General features: G+C 41.5%; 1 protein-coding gene across 1 annotated transcript; it reads right to left on the bottom strand.

Moving 5' to 3' along the window:
* Positions 1-13,766: 13,766 nt before the first annotated feature.
* Positions 13,767-15,461, bottom strand: LOC127137409 (uncharacterized). Its single transcript, XM_051063873.1, has one exon. It carries the CDS (start codon positions 15,459-15,461, stop codon positions 13,767-13,769), a length of 1,695 nt encoding a protein of 564 aa, XP_050919830.1.
* Positions 15,462-18,055: the final 2,594 nt, after the last annotated feature.

Genomic DNA, 18,055 nt, shown 5'->3' with positions numbered 1-18,055 from the left:
TCCTAAGATCAATGCATTCCTCTAATCCCATAATACATGCCTCATACTCAACCATATTATTCGTGCATTTGAAAGTTAACCTTGCTGTAAAAGGAATATGTGTGCCCTGAGGGGTAATAATTACTGCCCCAATACCATTTCCATATTGATTTACAGCGCCATCAAATACCATACTCCAACTAGAACCAGGCTCTGGCCCTTCATCGAGCGTAGGTTCATCACAATCTTTCATTTTCAAATACATAATTTCCTCATCTGGGAAGTCATATTGAACAGACTGATAATCCTCAATCGGCTGATGCGCCAAATGGTCAGCCAAGATACTACCTTTAATAGCCTTCTGAGCTCGATACTCAATATCATACTTAGACAACAACATCTGCCAATGGGAAATCCTCCCAGTTAAAGTAGGCTTCTCGAAGATATACTTGATTGGATCCATTCTGGATATCAACCAAGTCGTATGATTCAACATGTACTGGCGTAAGCGCTTAGCAGCCCAAGCCAAGGCACAACATGTTTTCTCAAGCATTGAGTATCGAGACTCACAATCGGTAAACTTCTTGCTCAAGTAGTAAATAACATACTCTTTCTTTCCTGATTCATCCTGCTGACCGAGGACACAACCCATAGAATCTTCAAGAACAGTTAGATACATAATCAATGGTCTCTCTTCCACGGGTGGAGACACAATCGGAGGCTCGGACAAATACTCTTTAATACTGTCAAAATCTTTCTGGAAATCCTCGGTTCAATCATGAGACTGATCTTTCCGGAGGAGCTTGAATATCGGCGCACATGTGGCAGTCATGTGAGATATGAATCTGGAAATGTAATTCAAGCGGCCAAGAAAACCTCGGACTTGCTTCTCAGTTTTGGGCGCAGGCATCTCTTGTATTGCTTTGACCTTTGCAGGATCAACCTCAATACCTCTTTCACTAACAATAAAGCCCAATAACTTGCCAAAACGGACTCCAAATGTACACTTGTTGGGATTCAGACGAAGCTTATACTTCCTCCAGCGCTGAAAAAGCTTCAACAGGTGATCTACATGTTCAACTTCCGTTCTTGACTTAGCAATCATATCATCAACATATATCTCAATCTCCTTATGCATCATATCATGAAACAAGGTGGTCATAGCTCGTTGATACGTGGCTCCGGCGTTCTTCAAACCGAAGGGCATCACTCGATAACCGAATGTTCCCCAAGGTGCGATGAATGTTGTCTTCTCCATATCCTCGGGTTCCATATTAATCTGATTATATCTGGAAAATCCATCCATAAATGAGAAGACTTTGAATTTAGCTGTATTATCTACCAACATATCAATATGTGGTAGAGGGAAATCATCTTTCGGGCTAGCTTTATTCAAGTCTCTATAGTCCACACACATCCGGACTTTTCCGTCTTTCTTATTCATGGGCACTATATTGGCCACCCATTGAGGATATGTAGAAGTCACCAGAAACCCCGCATCAATTTGCTTCTGAACTTCCTCTTTGATCCTTACTGCCATATCAGGATGAGTTCTTCTGAGCTTCTGCTTCACAGGCACGCACTCAGGCTTCAAAGGTAGGAAATGTTGCACAATATCAGTATCTAGACCAGGCATGTCTTCATATGACCAGGCGAAGACATCAACATATTCTTGTAGCAATTCAATCAACCCCTTCTTAACAGATTCTTCTAGGAGTGCCCTAATCTTTACTTCTCGCGCACAATCTTCAGACCCCAAGTTGACTGTTTCTAGATTCTCAAGATGCGGCTGAATGATCTTCTCTTCATGCTCAAGTAGCCGGGTAATCTCATAAGGAATCTCTTCAACATCATCTTCTTCTGCCTCAAATACAGGGAATTCAAAGTTGGGAGATGGTGTTGGGTCATTATGTTCAATGGGTCTACAAATCAACCTGCATAATGATTTTGGATATGAAAAGCTTTAGAATTCAAACAAGGCAAATCATAATGCAGATGAAAAGATTGATTTTATTCTATTTTTTAGGGTTTTATGTGATCACCAATTTCATGCGAAAAGCGAAAAGGGAAAATAATTGGAAAAAACAAACATTTAACATGAATTTATTGAATGAAAATATCATTGTATTTATGTGCCAACAATGTCATCACTCCTCCTTTTGGCATGGGAGAAGGGTTTTCAAACATAATGAGCTATTACTTTGACTTATGGATAACGGTTGGAATATCCACAGCGACCCAATTGTTGCAGACCCCTCCAGGGATGATGAAATTGCCAGAATCTTCTGTATCTTCTTCCAAGACAGCAGCAGCCTCCTCGTCTTGGCCATTATGGATGAAGCCTCCACTCTTGAATAGCCCTTGCGTATTGAAGACCCCAGAAGAAAAGCCTATGCCAGCCCGGGACTTGTTGTCTTCTAACTCAATCATTTTTCCTAAACCAGCGGTTGCACCACGCTCGATGGCCAACTTTGCATGTTTGTAGGAAGCAAATGAAGGAGTTCTCTTCTCAATAAGTTCAGTAATAGATAAAGCTTGGAAAGGAGTTCCAACTTCATCCTCAGCATCTATATAAGAGAAGGAAGACAAATGGCTAACCAGGAGAGCCTTTTCTCCCCCTACCACCACCAGCTTCTTGTTCTTCACAAATTTCAGTTTCTGGTGTAGGGTGGATGTCACGGCGCCAGCCTCGTGAATCCATGGTCTGCCTAAGAGACAGCTATACGATGGGTGAATTTCCATAACCTGGAAGGTAATCCGGAAATAACTTGGTCCGATCTTGATTGGGAGATCAACTTCCCCAATCACCGTTTTGTGAGACCCATCGAAAGCCTTCACAACTACTCCACTCTGCCTCATGGGAGGCCCCTGATATGATAGTTTTGAGAGAGTGGATTTTGGCAATATGTTCAATGATGACCCAGTGTCCACCAGCACATTGGACATGGCGTCGTCCCTACAGCCCATAAATATATGTAATGCCAAGTTGTGGTCTCTTCCCTCCTCGGGGAGATCAGAGTCACAAAAGCTCAAGTTGTTACAAGCAGTAATGTTTGCAACAATGCTATCAAACTGCTCTATCGTGACATCGTGATCTACATATGCCACATCCAACACCTTCTGCAGAGCCTCTCGGTGTGGTTCTGAATTTAAGAGTAATGATAACACATATATTTTGGATGGCGTTTGTAGAAGCTGGTCTACAACATTGTACTCGCTCCTCTTGATGAGCCTCAACATCTCATCACAGTCTTCTTTCGTATTGCCACTAGGGCCAACAGAAGTAGGAGTTTTCAATGCAGAGGAGGGCTTAACAACAAGTGCCGGATTTGGAGAGCTCACAGCATTCCCAATCGGGCGTTCAACAAAATCAACATCAGCTTGGGGCTTTGGTGGTGCTGAAAATACACGACCACTGCGTGTCAAACTACTAACATCAGCAATGTTCACAACAGACGAAGAAGGCAAGGACACTTCTTTCCCATTCTCCACTGCTACAACATTGTAGCGATAGGGAACTGCTATTTTGGAAGAGTACGGCACAAGACCGGCATGCTTAATGATAAGAGCAGGGGAAGCCTTCTGATTTCTACCATCATACTTGATGATAACAGGCTCGAGTATCCGGAACACTGGGGAAATCACGTTGACCTCAGGCTCATCTTCATCAATATTCCTATTTTGAAGGATCTCAATGACTCCTTCATCCAGCATTTCCTGAACATCCTTGCGCACCTGGCGACAACCCAATCGGTTAACAGAGCAGACTCGACATCTATCATGGTCATGCTCATAATGACTATAATCACATAACAAACGATGCATCTCGACTAGAGACTGTCGAATATGACTGACATATTTGACTTTGTATTTGCCGGGGCAACCCTGGACCATGTTGACAGATTTCCCATGCTCGGGCAATGGATTCTTCTTCACATTAGGACCTACGTCCTCGAAACACAGAATACCACACATCACAAGGTCTTGAACCTTGGTCTTCAAAGGGTAGCCATTCTCCACGTCGTGGCCGGGAGCACCAGAATGATAAACACAGTGCAATTCAGGCTTATACCACCACTGGGGGTTAGTAGGTATAGCCGGTGGGTGTCTCGGAGTAATCAACTTCCTCTCTATCAAAGAGGGATATAACTCTGCATACGTCATCGGAATAGGATCGAAGGTGACCCTTTTCCTCTCGTAGGCTTGATTACTGTTTCGAGGCTGGTAGGCTTGCTGTTGCGGACGGTGTTGTTGTTGCTGATATTGCTGATGCGGTTGCTGATTGTTGTTATGTTGCTGGTACTGCTGATTATCTCTAAAAACAGGTGCTATATGAGCCACCTGGTGCTGGTTACCGACGGGACGCATAGTCTTCCTCCTCACAGAGGGTCTTCTCGGTTTCACATGGGAGGTCACAGCATGTGCCTCTCCATCTTTCTTCTTTGCAAACGCCCCATAACGTTTGGCAGAAGAGCCTTCTTCTCTGGTCAGACGCCCTTCTCTGACCCCTTCTTCTAGACGCATCCCCATATTCACCATCTCGGTGAAATCAGAAGGAGCGCTAGCAATCATCCGCTCATAATAAAAAGAACTTAAGATCTTCAAAAAGATCTTAGTCATCTCTTTCTCTTCTAGCGGGGGCACGATCTATGCTGCCACCTCTCGCCACCTCTGGGCGTACTCTTTGAATGTTTCTTTGTCCTTCTGGGACATGGCCCTCAATTGATCCATATCAGGAGCCATATCCACATTGTACTTGTATTGCTTGACGAAGGCCTCGCCAAGGTCGATGAAAGATCGGATGTTCGCACTGTCTGAACCCATGTACCAACGCAAAGCAACACCGGACAAACTGTCCTGAAAGTAGTGGATGAGCAGTTGGTCATTGTCAGTCTGAGTTGACATCTTCCTGGCATACATGACCAGGTGGCTGAGAGGACAAGTATTTCCCTTGTACTTTTCAAAGTCAGGGACCTTGAATTTTACAGGGATCTTCACATTGGGAACTAAGTAGAGTTCAACATCAGACTTTCCGAAAAGATCTTTTCCTCTGAGAGTTTTCAATTGCTTGCGAAGCTCAAGAAATTGATCGTTCATAGCGTCCATCTTCTCATAAACATCCGGGCCCTCGGACGGCTCAGAATGATAGATGGTGTCGTCTACTCTGGGCACGACAGGAGGAGGAACAACAAGGACCGGGCTAGATGCCGGCATAGAAGCAAAGGTGGGAGCAGGACCCTCGGGCATGAAATTGGAAGGCATCCCCCACGGGAACCCAGTTGGCATGGATGTTGGAGAAAAGTGTGCACTGGCTGCAGGCACAGTAGAGGAGACAATCTCGGAGATAACTGTTCTCTGGGGAGGAGTTGAAGGTGTTGGAGAAGACTGGCTCTGGGCAGCCATGAAAGATTCCGTTAGGGCAGTCAATCTGGCCACTTCCTCTTTCAGCTCGCGGTTCTCTTGCTCTAGATGATCCATCAGTCTTGAGATGTTGGCTCTAGTATAGTACCAGTGAGTCAGCTTGTCTTCAAAATAAATGAAGAACACAGAGTTAGACCACAGGACAAGAGGCCGGAAACAAAACCTGCTTATGCACATGATGCATGCAATGTTTATGCATATGATTTGTTTTTTTTTATTTCAGAGGAACTTTTAGAGTTCTATTTGCAAATTTCGAGAAATATTATGTTTGTATCACATATGGAAATGTTTTATCAATAATATCTGGAAAATAGTTTTTACACCAAAGAAGTACAACATTGGTAACCAAGATACAATATAAGAGAAAAGGAAGATGATCATCCTATGGATCCCTAGAAACAATCATCTAAAGCTTGAGATACAGGAAGATAAGATGCACGAAGCCTCTTCACCTCCTCCTCATAGGCTGCCTCCATATCTGCCTTCTCCTTGGCGAGTCGATCATACTTCCTTTTCCAGAACCGGGAAGACTGAGGAAGTAGAGATGTCCATGCATCATCAGGATCATCAATAACCTGATGCTCAAGAAACTCTATCAAAGCATCCTTCTCCTTAATCTGCTGAAGCAACTCTTCACGTTCACGGATCCAGGCACGTGAACGGTCTTCGTCTCTCAACTCCTCTATTCCTTGATTAGGGAGGGTTGAAGGCCCAGCCATAATCATAGGTGTAGGTCTCGGATACTCGTAAGGCATGAGATACTCAAACGCTCTCTTCTTTACCCAGGCAGTGTAAGGCTCTAAAGCGATGCAATTCTTAGGACCCAACTCCTTCCTTCCTTTCCTATGAATCTTGCGCCAAGCACGGACCATCCTACCCTTCAAGCTTTGGGGATCTTTACCCTCCTGAAAGAACACACCCTCTAACAGAATGTTATTGGGTTTATCCTTTAGGGGGAACCCAAGCTGACGACGCGCCAAAACAGGGTTGTAGTTAATCCCACCACATGTACCAAGAAGAGGTACATTGGAGAATTCACCACAAGAGTCAATAATCTGCACACCATCATACACACGGTTGTACCAAGAGATATCATCATGAGTGAGAGACATAAGTCTCGTGGACCACCGTAGACACCCCTTGTTCTCCTTGAAAGCGACCGTTTGCGGTAAGTGAGAAATAAACCACTTATACAACAGAGGCAAATAGCACACAATGGCGCCACCACCCTTTGCATTCCTCATATGCAAAGAAAAATAAGTGTCACCCAACAGAGTCGGAACGGGATTAAGAGTAGCGAAAATCCTAATAGCGTTCACGTCCACAAACTTGTCGATGTTGGGGAATAATACTAACCCATAGATGAGAAGTACAAATATGGCCTCAAAGGCATCCTCACTCATGGCGTTCCCATACATAGTAGCTTGAGCAATGAGGAACTCAAAAGGGAGACCTTGAATTCCACCTTTGGTAGTCATATGAGCACCAATCAAAGATTCATCTATGGGCAACAGATCAACTATCTCTTGTGAAGTAGGAATACTTTCAAAGCCACTAAACGACAATTGATCCAGGATAGGTATACCCACAAGATAAGCATACTCCTCAAGTGTAGGCAAAAGCTGGAAATTCGGAAATGTGAAGCAACGGTACAGAGGGTCATAAAACTGCACCAATACACTCATCAACCCTTTGTCCACTTGAGTAGTCAGAAGAGGAAGAAGCTTCCCAAAACGAGCCTTGAAACCCACGGGATCTAGTACATAGGATGTCAGATTCCTTAACTCTTTCAAGTCTGGTTGTCTGAAACTATACTTCTTTGTATTCCTTCTTTGTCTTTCCATGTCTGAAAATTTGCAAATAGACCTCTTAAGTTCCTTGAAAATTTTCTTCATTATTGATGATATGGATGCAAATGGGTGCATGAATGCATGAATACAACAATCACACTCAAGGATCAAGCAAAGCACACCAAACAAAGGTCATGGGATGGATCATATTATCCTTAATATCAATCATCCATTTTGGTGGATTATGGTTTACACCTTATCAACACCCAAGTTCAATTGATATTAAGGATACATGAACGGATCAACCATGAATCAAGGGTTTATTGCAAGTCACGGGCATGGAGTCTCGGTTAAGAACCATCCAAAGGGAATGTACTAGGGTTTAAACCTGTCAAACACGTTCTACAAGAGGTTCCCATAGTCATCATCCCATCTTTTGGATATTATAGGAGAAACGAATACTCGTATTCCAAAAATATTCTCAAGAGAGACTCTTATGAGTGTAGTATCGTGTAACAATCGTATCAAATCTTACACTTGAACGACTTTCGCACTACATCCTAAGAATAGGCCAAGACGGGCTTGGTAAACTAAGGTCCTTGGCCTATAAGGTCTATATTGGAAAGAGTAATGTCTAACCACAACTTACTTGTGTGACATTATTGATCCCAACATGACCTCCACCAAGTGAATGGACTTGCAAGTCAACTTGCTAAGAAATAACTCCACACAAGTCAACAAGACTATGCCATTCTCCTATCCTAAGTGCACTCGAGTCCGGGTATAGAACTTATCTCACAAAGATCACCAAGCATACAAGGAATTAATATTCAAGCAATTCAATCATTACATACAATTCAATCATCCCAAATTGCACAAAAATATGTCGCAAAACAAGAATACAATACAATACAACAAATATGAAAAGTAGGCAAAACCCCCTAGGCAAATTGATTCCCCAGCAGAGTCACCACTTTTCTGTAGCGGGGTATTTGTTACCATTAGAGATATTGACTAAATCTAAGGTAAATCATACAAGTCGAGTCGCCACCGCACTTCTATTTATCCAAAGGAATGGTTAGAAAGCGAACAAAAACCTAAACATTTTAACAAAAACTAGTAAAAGAGAGTCAGAGATCTGGGTAAGGGGGTTGGTTATGCAATGGGAAGGTGTTAGGCACCCAAAACATCCTAGGTACTCCTAGGGAGCCCTTTTCACACTTGTTGTAAGATTGGTATTTTTTGTGAAAATTTATTTGTGCAAACATGATTGAAGAGATGAGAAGAGAATATACAAGTTATTTACATTTTTGTTTGAATGGATGAACCCATTGCCTACGTACCATCTTAAAAAATATTAGGATCAAAACCTCGTAGTTCGGGGTAAAAATATCAAAATGAGTGAGTGGATTAATTGGTCCAAAAGCCTTAAGGTCTTTTGTTATCCAAGGGAGAAAACTCAACCTAAAACCACAAATCCACCATGTGAGGATAGCTTCAACATGCTAGTGAGGGGTTAACCCTATAATAAGCATGGAAGACTCATTGTCCATCACTAAGGATACAGGTGAGCATTACATCTACCACAAAGATAACTCAAACCTAATAGCTAAAGGTTATGAAAAAAGTTTTGATTAGGAAGTGGCCATTGAAACCACAAAAAGACATTTGAATGGGTTATATTTACGAATTAGAAGTATATACAAAATTGTCAAAGTTGACTTAAAGATTCAATTCAAAATAAGTGTTGTGAAAAGAAAGTTTGAAAATCAAAAGCATAAGGCTTAGGTTTCTAATGTTGAAAACAAATGTTAAATGGTTGCACAAAAAGTTTTGGCTTGGGTTAGAGTGGAGAGAAGAAGAAGAATGGCTAAGATCCTAAACATACAAGAGGTAAGGGATAAGAGAACAAGACCACACAAGGAGTTCCTCTCTTGAGATCATATTGATGATCCAAGTAGCTCCCATCCTTTGGAATAAGCAATCACACAAAGCATAAACTCAAGCAATCAATAGTCAATGAATTCATGGATAAGGCTCCTCAAGGTCTCTTGGATCTTTCTCTTAGAAGCTCATGGTAATGGTTCTTCAATTAAGCTCAAGTTGGAACTCCTAGCACAATAAAACACACATCAAAAAGTTCTACTAACAATCAAAGAATGGACAAGAGAGAGTTTAGAATATGGTCCTTTCAAAGTTCATCCTTAAGCTTTAAGCATTCTAAAGGCAGGAGGCCTAGTTGCTCTTTGACATTTAAGCACTCTAAAGGCATGAGGCCTAGTTGCTCTTCAAAATCCATTTGCTTAGGTAAGGTCCTAAAATCAGTTGAAGAGCAAGCTTGATTTCTGGAAACTTGAGCTCGGTTCCTTGCTTTCTTTGCCAAAATAGAAGATCAATGAACTGAAGGATGGAGGTTTAGAAGCTTTAGATCCAAGGATTCAACCAGATGTAGTTGAATTTTGGATCTGAATTTTTTTGAAAGAAAGTGAGATAGCTTCTTTGGTGAGGTTTGGATTCAGTTGTGCAGCATTTCTGGCGCCATTAGGTTGAGAATTGAATGAAGAGGAGAATGTATTTATAGCTGAGCTTGAAGCAATGCAAGGCAATACTCGTGTGCATGAGAATTGGGTCCTCCATGCATGGGCCTGTACAGGCGCATGTGAGGCCCAAAAGCTGATGCAAATGAATGCTGACTACAAACCAAGTTGAATTGGACGTGTAATTTGAATGACATTTGCTTGTGTATCAAGATTTCATGTGAATTCCATATTTGAACCTAAATGTTCCCTTCTTTGAAAGTCCCATTTAGAAAGTCCAAACAATTGTAATGTTGGGCAAAAATCCATTTGAAGTGTGGAAATTTATGAAATTTGAGTTTAAAGTGCAAGGTGCATGACATGTCAAGGCAAGGTTTCCAAATTTGGCCAATATTCAAGCCCCTCTGTTTTGATGATGCAAGCCTCAAATGAAAAAACCTCCAACATGGAAGTTGTAGATATCTTCAAGAAACTAAAAGTGGACTTAAATTTTGGATCCTTTGGATTTTTTATGAAAGAGTTATGGGCACTTGAAGTTGGACTCTTTTGCCTTTTAATGCCTTTGGTCCAAATGGACCTATAATGTCTTGCATTATCACATGTATTTCCTTTGAGATTTTGAAATTTTGTTCAACATAACATTTGACTTAGACATCTTAATCTTTCCAATGCATTTGATCCCACCTCAAAATCATAAAAAATGAATGAGTTATGTTCTTGGGAAGTTGACCCAAAATTAGTGTTTCAGTCAAAATGACCTATAATGTCTTGGAATGGATGATGACCTTCCAAGCTTCAAATCAATTTTTGATGAACATGAAAGTTGTTCATATTGTCCTTAGAGAATTGTTTCTTTTAGAATCATCTCCATTTGACCAACGCATAAAAAGTTAGGTCTCAATGCATTTCAAAATGGTCAGATGAATTGACTGATCAACTTCTCAAGTCCACAACTCATATCTTGATGAATTGATGATTGAGGATGCTCAAATATGTTCAAATATGCATGAAATGATGAATTAAAGAACTTCCCTTGATTGTATATGATCATGGGATGAGGTTGCTTCATGAGCAAGGCATTGTTATACACAGATGAATTAGGATTTCTCTGAAGAACAAGACCTCAAGCCCTTTGATTTGCTTTGATCAAAATGATGAATTGAGATGCTAGGGAGGCATATTTGATGGATGAGAGCTTTGGGAACCATTACCATGCTTGCTTTCATCTTCTCTTGGCCATGTCATTGCACAGATGATCTCCTAGAAGCTTTGAACCTTGTGATTGCTCACGCTGCAAACAAAAGATGTTAGTGACATATTTTTTTGTGCTTTTGGTTAGTATAAAAAGTGAGAAAAGCAATAATATATAATTCAAGCATGCTTGGTGATCTCAAACCACACACAAGGAGTCTCACCTAAAGGCAAGGGGAACCAAGATGCTCATGATCCTTGAGGCTTTGCAAATGAAATGTTATGATGCCATGAGGGATCTTAGGGACAAAATTGGAGTCTTACACTAACGGCTTGACCTTTTCTTAGCAACTTGAATATTGGCTCGCAAGTGGCTGTCAGATGCGAGATGAATCTAGAAATATAGTTCAATCTGCCCAAGAAACCACGGACTTACTTCTCTGTCCGAGGTGCTGGCATCTCTTGAATAGCTCTGACTTTGTCAGGATCAACTTCTATGCCTCTCTGGCTCATAATGAATCCTAGAAGCTTTCTAGATCTGACTCCAAAAGTGCATTTAGCAGGGCTTAAGCGCAGTATGTATTTCCTCAATCTTACAAACAACTTATTCAGATGAATAACATGCTCCTCTTCTGTCTGAGACTTGGCAATCAAGTTATCCACATAGACTTTAATCTCCTTATGTATCATATCATGGAAAAGAGTCACCATGGCCCTTTGATAGGTTGCCCCAACATTTTTCAGGCCGAAAGACATTACCTTATAACAGAAAGTTCCCCATGGTGTAATGAAAGTTGTTTTCTCCATATCTTCGGGAGACATTTTAATCTGATTATATCCTGAGAATCTGTCCATGAAGGAGAATACAGAGAACTGAGCTGTGTTATCTAGCAATACATCAATGTGAGGTAAAGGAAAATCATCTTTGGGACTAGCTCTATTCAGGTCTCTGTAGTCTACACACATTCGAACTTTTCCATCTTTCTTCAGAACTGGCACAATATTAGCAATCCACTGCGGATAAGTTACAACGGCTAGAAAACCTGCATCAAACTGCTTCTTGACCCCTTCTCTAATCTTGACAGCCATGTCTGGTCAAGTTCTTCTCAACTTCTACTTGATGGGCGGGCATTCCGGCTTCAACGATAGCTTGTGCACAACTATGTCGGTGTCGAGTCCTGGCATATCCTGATATGACCAAGCAAACACATCCACATATTCATGTAGTAGCTTGACTAGTTCCTCCTTCACATTTTTTTCAAAGCAGTTCCGACCTTGACTTCCTTTCTATCCTCCTCAGTCCCCAGATTGATCACATCCACTGGTTCCTGATGAGGCTGAACCATCTTTTCCTCTTGTTTCAAAAGTCTGGTCAACTCTTCTGGGAGTTCGCAGTCTTCCTTACCATCCTCTTCAGCTTGGTTAATCGGGAGGTCGAAGTCATAGGGAATTATAGCATTATCGTGTTCAATGGATTCAGTTATAAATGATCTGCATGGAAATGATTTTTCTTTTTAGCGAAAGATTTTGAAGAATGAAAGTGATGTGAAATCAAAATTGCCATTTTTTAATTTTATTGTAAAAAAATTAAAAAGATGAAAGACATGGATCTCAAAAAATGTGCTTTGTATTGATGATAAGCTTAAATATTAACACAAAATGGGCCCTACGAAGCTATCCATATGCCTTGAGCATGTCATTGGATGTTTTTAGAAAACAGTAAATTACTTTGAAAAAGAAACTATATCCGGAACATCTGTTGCCTTCCAGTTAGTGAGAGCGGCATCCAGAGGTCTACAAAACACCATCTTGGACAAATCTGGATCTTCATCTTCAAGAGCATTCACTTGATCATCACTTCGGAAACCAGCTTTGGAGAATATTTCCTGGATGCTAGGAGCCTTCCCCTGATGTATCTTCTGATCTTTGAAAAGTTCAATAGACGGATGATATCCTAATCCACACTTGTCTTTCTTCTTTGGTAATTCAATCACTGTGCCCCAACTTCCATGGCAATCAACTTCAATTGCAGCTTTCACACTCTTCCACGAGGATATGACCCCCTTGGGTTCTTCAACAAGTTTCGGCTTAGTCTGAACCACATTGACCACTTCAAGGGCTTGGAGAGGAGTTTCAACAATGTCTTCACCTACTTCAATGTATCTGAAAGAAGTAAAATGGCTGACGAAAATATCTTCCTCTCCGGATACTAATACCAGCTTACCAGAAGTAACAAACTTCAACTTCTAGTGAAGTGTCGAGGTGACAGCTCCATCAGCATGGATCCAAGGTCTACCTAACAGACAACTATAGGCAGGCCTAATATCCATTACCTGGAAGGTAATACGGAAATTTTGAGGACCAATCAGGATTGGGAGGTCAATCTCCCCAATAACTGTTCGCTTAGACCCATCAAAAGCTTTCACTATCAAAGCACTAGGTCTCATCTACACCCCTTCAATATTCAATTGTGCCAGGGTAGTCTTAGGTAACACGTTCAAGGATGAACCTGTATCTACCAGTAATCGAGCCAAAGTAACATCTGTACACTAAATGGAGATATGAAGCACCATATTATGTTGTCGCCCATTAAGGGGTAAATCATCATCAGTGAACATCAAACAACTACTAGCATTGAGATTAGCAACCACATTATCAAACCGAATAACATTGATGTCTTCTGCCACATAAGCTTCGTTCAAGAACTTCAATAGAGCAGTCCTATGAGCCTCAGAACTCATAAGTAGAGAAAGAATGGAGATTTTTGAAGGAGTTTGGTTGAGCTGATCTACGACCTTGTAATCACTCTTCTTGATGATTTTCAAGAATTATCTATCCTCTTCAGCAATCACTGCTTCTTAGATGAGCCTTCTCCTGCTTCTGGAGGATTCACCTCTTTCCCATTCGTTGGTTCAACTGTTGGTGCACTTTCTTTATTTGGGATCACTTTAGGAGCGAAAACCCTTCCACTTCGAGTCACACCACTAGCTCCAGCGATGTTAGTCACATCTGGCTCTTTCAAGATTATTGGTTTGTTTCCCACATAAACTACAGGCTCATAGTTCCAAGGAACTGCTTTTGTATTGTCAAATGAGAATGGAGCGGGAACATAGATAACCATGGGCTCAATCTTCTTCAATGGCTCTATGTCAGCATTTCTCTGATAAGGGACCACAAAAGGCTTGGGAAGCCTCTCTTGATCAAACACAGGAACAATCACAGCAACATCCTCATCAATCTTTGCTCTGGTGAACCGAATAACCCGATGATCCATCAAACGTTGAAGACAAATTTTAAATTCACCACACTGATCAGGGTTGGATGAACACACCACACAATTATCATGTACTCCATTCATCAACTCTGCTTCCATCCATCTAGCATGGACCACTGTTAAAAGAGTCTTCAACTTGAACACATCCTTTATCAATCCATCATCAGTTGAACTTTCTATAGCATTGACACCTGAACCATCATGTTTAGGCAAGTGATTGTTCCCCACATTTAGAACATCAGCAAAAGACAATATTTTCTGATCTATCAACTCTTGGACCCGGAGCTTGAACACTTTGCAATTCTCTGTTGTATGACCCTCTAAATTAGCATGAAAGGCACATCTAGCATTCTCATCATACCAAGGCTTATGCGGCTTTGGAATTGGACGTAATGCCCTTGGCACGACAGTCCCATTCTGAATCAGATATAGTAGCAATTGAGTGTAAGTCATTGGGATAGGAGTGGTATTCACATTATTGTACTGTTGATATGGCCTCTGCTGATTTGGTCGTTGCTGCTGAACTAGACGTGGTTGATTGTTCTGTTGATTTCTCTGTTGATGTTGAGGTGGAAGAGCCTGGAACTGAGGTTGTGGAGCTTGATATTGAGGAACTGGAACTTGATAGTGAGGTCCCGGAGCTGGAATAGGAACATGAGCAATTGGACGGTAAGGCATGGTTGGATATTGAGCAGCCGCAACGTAAGAGTACTGATAATAAGGCACAAAAGCAGGAGCCTTGTATGGTACCCCCCCCCCCCTCTGAGAAGAAATGGCACTAGTTTCACCCTCCTTCCTCTTGAATCCGTTTAAAGTCTTCTTCAAGATTGGTTGACTGCTGGAACATCCCTGGATTTTACCACTTTTCAATCCTTCCTCTACTCTTTCACCCACGATCACCATGTCAGAAAATCCTGTGGACAAACTACTGATCAATCTTTCATAATATTGGCCCTGCAAGGTACCCATGAAAATGTAAATCAATTCACGATCAACCAATGGCAGGTGCACCCTTGCAGCCAATTCTCTCCAGCATTGTGCGTATTCTTTAAAAGATTCATTGTCTTTCTGGGCCATACTCTGAAGCTGAGTACAATTTGGTGTCATGTCAGTATTATATTTGCATTGCTTTACAAATGCTTCAGCCAACTCATCCCAAGTGTGGATGTTGCTACGCCCCAACTGCATGTACCAATCCAAAGATGCCCCAGTTAGACTGTCCTGAAAGCAATGGATCATGAGCTTATCATCTCTGGCATAGGCAACCATTTTTCTGCAATATATTTTCAAGTGTATGTTAGGACATGTGAGGCCTTTGTATTTTTCAAATTCTGGCGCTTTGAATTTTGGAGGAATCACCACATCTGGGACCAGACACATCTTCAAGGCACTCAATCAGGTTGAGTTATGTCCTTCCAAGATTCTTAGCTTTTCGGCCAGAGCATGACACATCAAGATAACCTCAGAATCTTGGGAAGCAGTCGGGATGACCATTGGAGTAGCTCCATTGTAATTCTGCATTTCAAACTCGTCTTGGAGCACCTCATCAGTGCGGGGAATGACTAATTGATTGACTATCGGAGGTCCTTGCACAACGACTCCATCATCTACTTCAGAAGTATGCGCAGGTGGAGGCACATGAGTTCTTTCAGGCGGTGGAACAAAACCTGGAGGAAGACCGTAGATAACGGGATTTGGAATAGGAACTGAAGGTCCTGACTGAAGAGAAACCCCTTGAACTAGAGCATCGTTCCTTGCAGCAGCGGCAACACGAGCCTCTTCTTTCCTTCTAGCCAGAGCTTGTATAGCCTCAAAGATCTTCTCAATATTGCTTTTGACAGAGTCCATCTCCTCTCTGAAGGTAGCTTGTTCTTCTCGAACTACATCCATGATTTTTCTTGTGTTGGAGCGGGTATCGTATACACGTTGAGGAATCAACTTGAACTACTAGAGACGAGGGAAAAATGAAATGAATTTTTGTTTTGCGAAATGAAATGCATGATGCATACTTTAATGCACGTGGCTATATAAAAAATGTATTTTATGCTTATGTTCAATTTTATTTTCAGGGAACCGTGTTAGATTCCTTGTTATTTAGCAAGCATTCAAAGAGATCATGGGCAATAAAACAAGAATGAAACCAAAATTTTTGTACAAAAGAAACTCTAAATCCTTCATTCATTCAATTCAAAACAGAGTACAATGATTGAGTACAAAATATTCTTTCAAACATAAAGGAAAATATAAAACGACAGGGTTAGACTGTAGGCTTCTATTTGTTGAGCTCTTCCAACTCTCCTTTGAACCTTTTCATCATGTCTTCACAAAGATAGATAAAGTCGGTCACTAAAGGAGGGATGTTGTCATTGTCTATGTCTTCTAGAGCACATCTTAGCATTAAAGGCACATTCTTAGCCATGCCATCACAGAAGTCTATCAAACTGGCAAACTTGTCTCGATACTCATTTCTTTGTTCATGTAAAAACTGGACGGTTTCCTCGCAGGATGCCAAACTAGCATTCACATTTCCCTTGCGTTCATCCAATATTCACCTTCTCGTAGCAAAGAGTCATGCCGGCCTCTCCAGTATCGTTCCCACTCATTAGCATTTTCAGCCTCTTGGCACTTTCCTTTCCATATTTCAGGTGTAACCTGAGTAGCAGCCAAAGCACTCTCTTTACTGCGGCGTTCTCGTTCTTCCCTTTCTTTTGATTCACAGAGTGAAACACTGAGGTTGGCTATCTCAGCCTCAAGCGTCTCTCTTATCTCCTTCTTTTGTTTTGTGGTGAGCTTCCACCATTTCTCTTTCTCACGACAATCCCTCTCAGCCTCTTTTAGTTGGCTTTTGACGGTATTCAAGCAGCTATCAGCCTGATCTAACCTATGCTTGACTCTTTTTCTCTTATATTCCTCCTTATCATTCCTTTCCGCATTTACTTGAAGCTGTGTTTTCTTCCGCCCAAGCTCCCACTTATGATTATCCCTTTCTTCAGTAATCCGGAGAAGGTTCAATCGTAGCTCTTCATTCTCTTTTTCCAACCTTTGGATGACAACTTTGAGCTCTTTATCTTCCTCCATAGTGACGTGAGTAGGTTCTGGAAGACTTGTATGCATCGGAGGCTCATAAGGGTATGGTAGTTTATCTTGAGAAGCTCTGGCTTGGACCCAACTCGTATATGGCCGTCTAGCTATACAATTCTTCTTTCCATGCTCCCTTTTTCCTTCTCTACGAACTTTAGTCCAGACACGACCTATCCTCTTCACCAGATCAAAGTCCTTCACTCCTTCTCCCAGCAAGAAACCTTCTAACAACTTGTCTTCTAGTTTGTCATCCATAGGAAACCCAAGTTGCCGCATAGCAAGCTCAGGGTTGTAGTTGATGCAACCTCGAGTTCCTATGAGTGGCACATTATAGAAGTTGCCACATTTGACGATTATGTCCACATCATGATAAACACGAGAGTACCATATGATGTCATTGGCAGTGAGAGACATGATTTTTTGAGACCACTTAAGGTTATCCTTGTTCTGGACAAAAGGCCCTTCGCTTGGTAAGTGAGATAAGAACCATTTATACAGTAAAGGAGCGCAACACTGGATCATCCCCCCTTCTTCTCATTTCTCCAATGGATGGAGTGATAAACATCTGCAAGCAAGGTGGGAATGGGATTCTTGAGCAAGAAAATACGTATAGCAGTCATGTCCACGAAGTCATCAATGTTCGGGAACAAGACAATCCCATAGAGTATCAAGGCTAACACAACATTGAAAGCGACCCAATCTTCTTTACTTTTGAAATCTGAAGCTTTTCCCACTAAGAACTTCAAAGTGAAGCCCAAAGTGTCTCCTTTTGGTCCAAGATT

This window comes from Lathyrus oleraceus, chromosome 4, assembly GCF_024323335.1.
Source record: "Lathyrus oleraceus cultivar Zhongwan6 chromosome 4, CAAS_Psat_ZW6_1.0, whole genome shotgun sequence".
Taxonomy (NCBI): Eukaryota; Viridiplantae; Streptophyta; class Magnoliopsida; order Fabales; family Fabaceae; genus Lathyrus; species Lathyrus oleraceus.
The sequence above is the reverse complement of the archived record's forward strand: the minus strand, read 5'-3'. Positions and strand labels throughout refer to the sequence as shown.

What these genes read in the sequence shown, in the direction of transcription:
- LOC127137409 (XM_051063873.1), bottom strand. Translation starts at nt 15,461, where the DNA reads ATGGTTGCCTATGCCAGAGATGATAAGCTCATGATCCATTGCTTTCAG.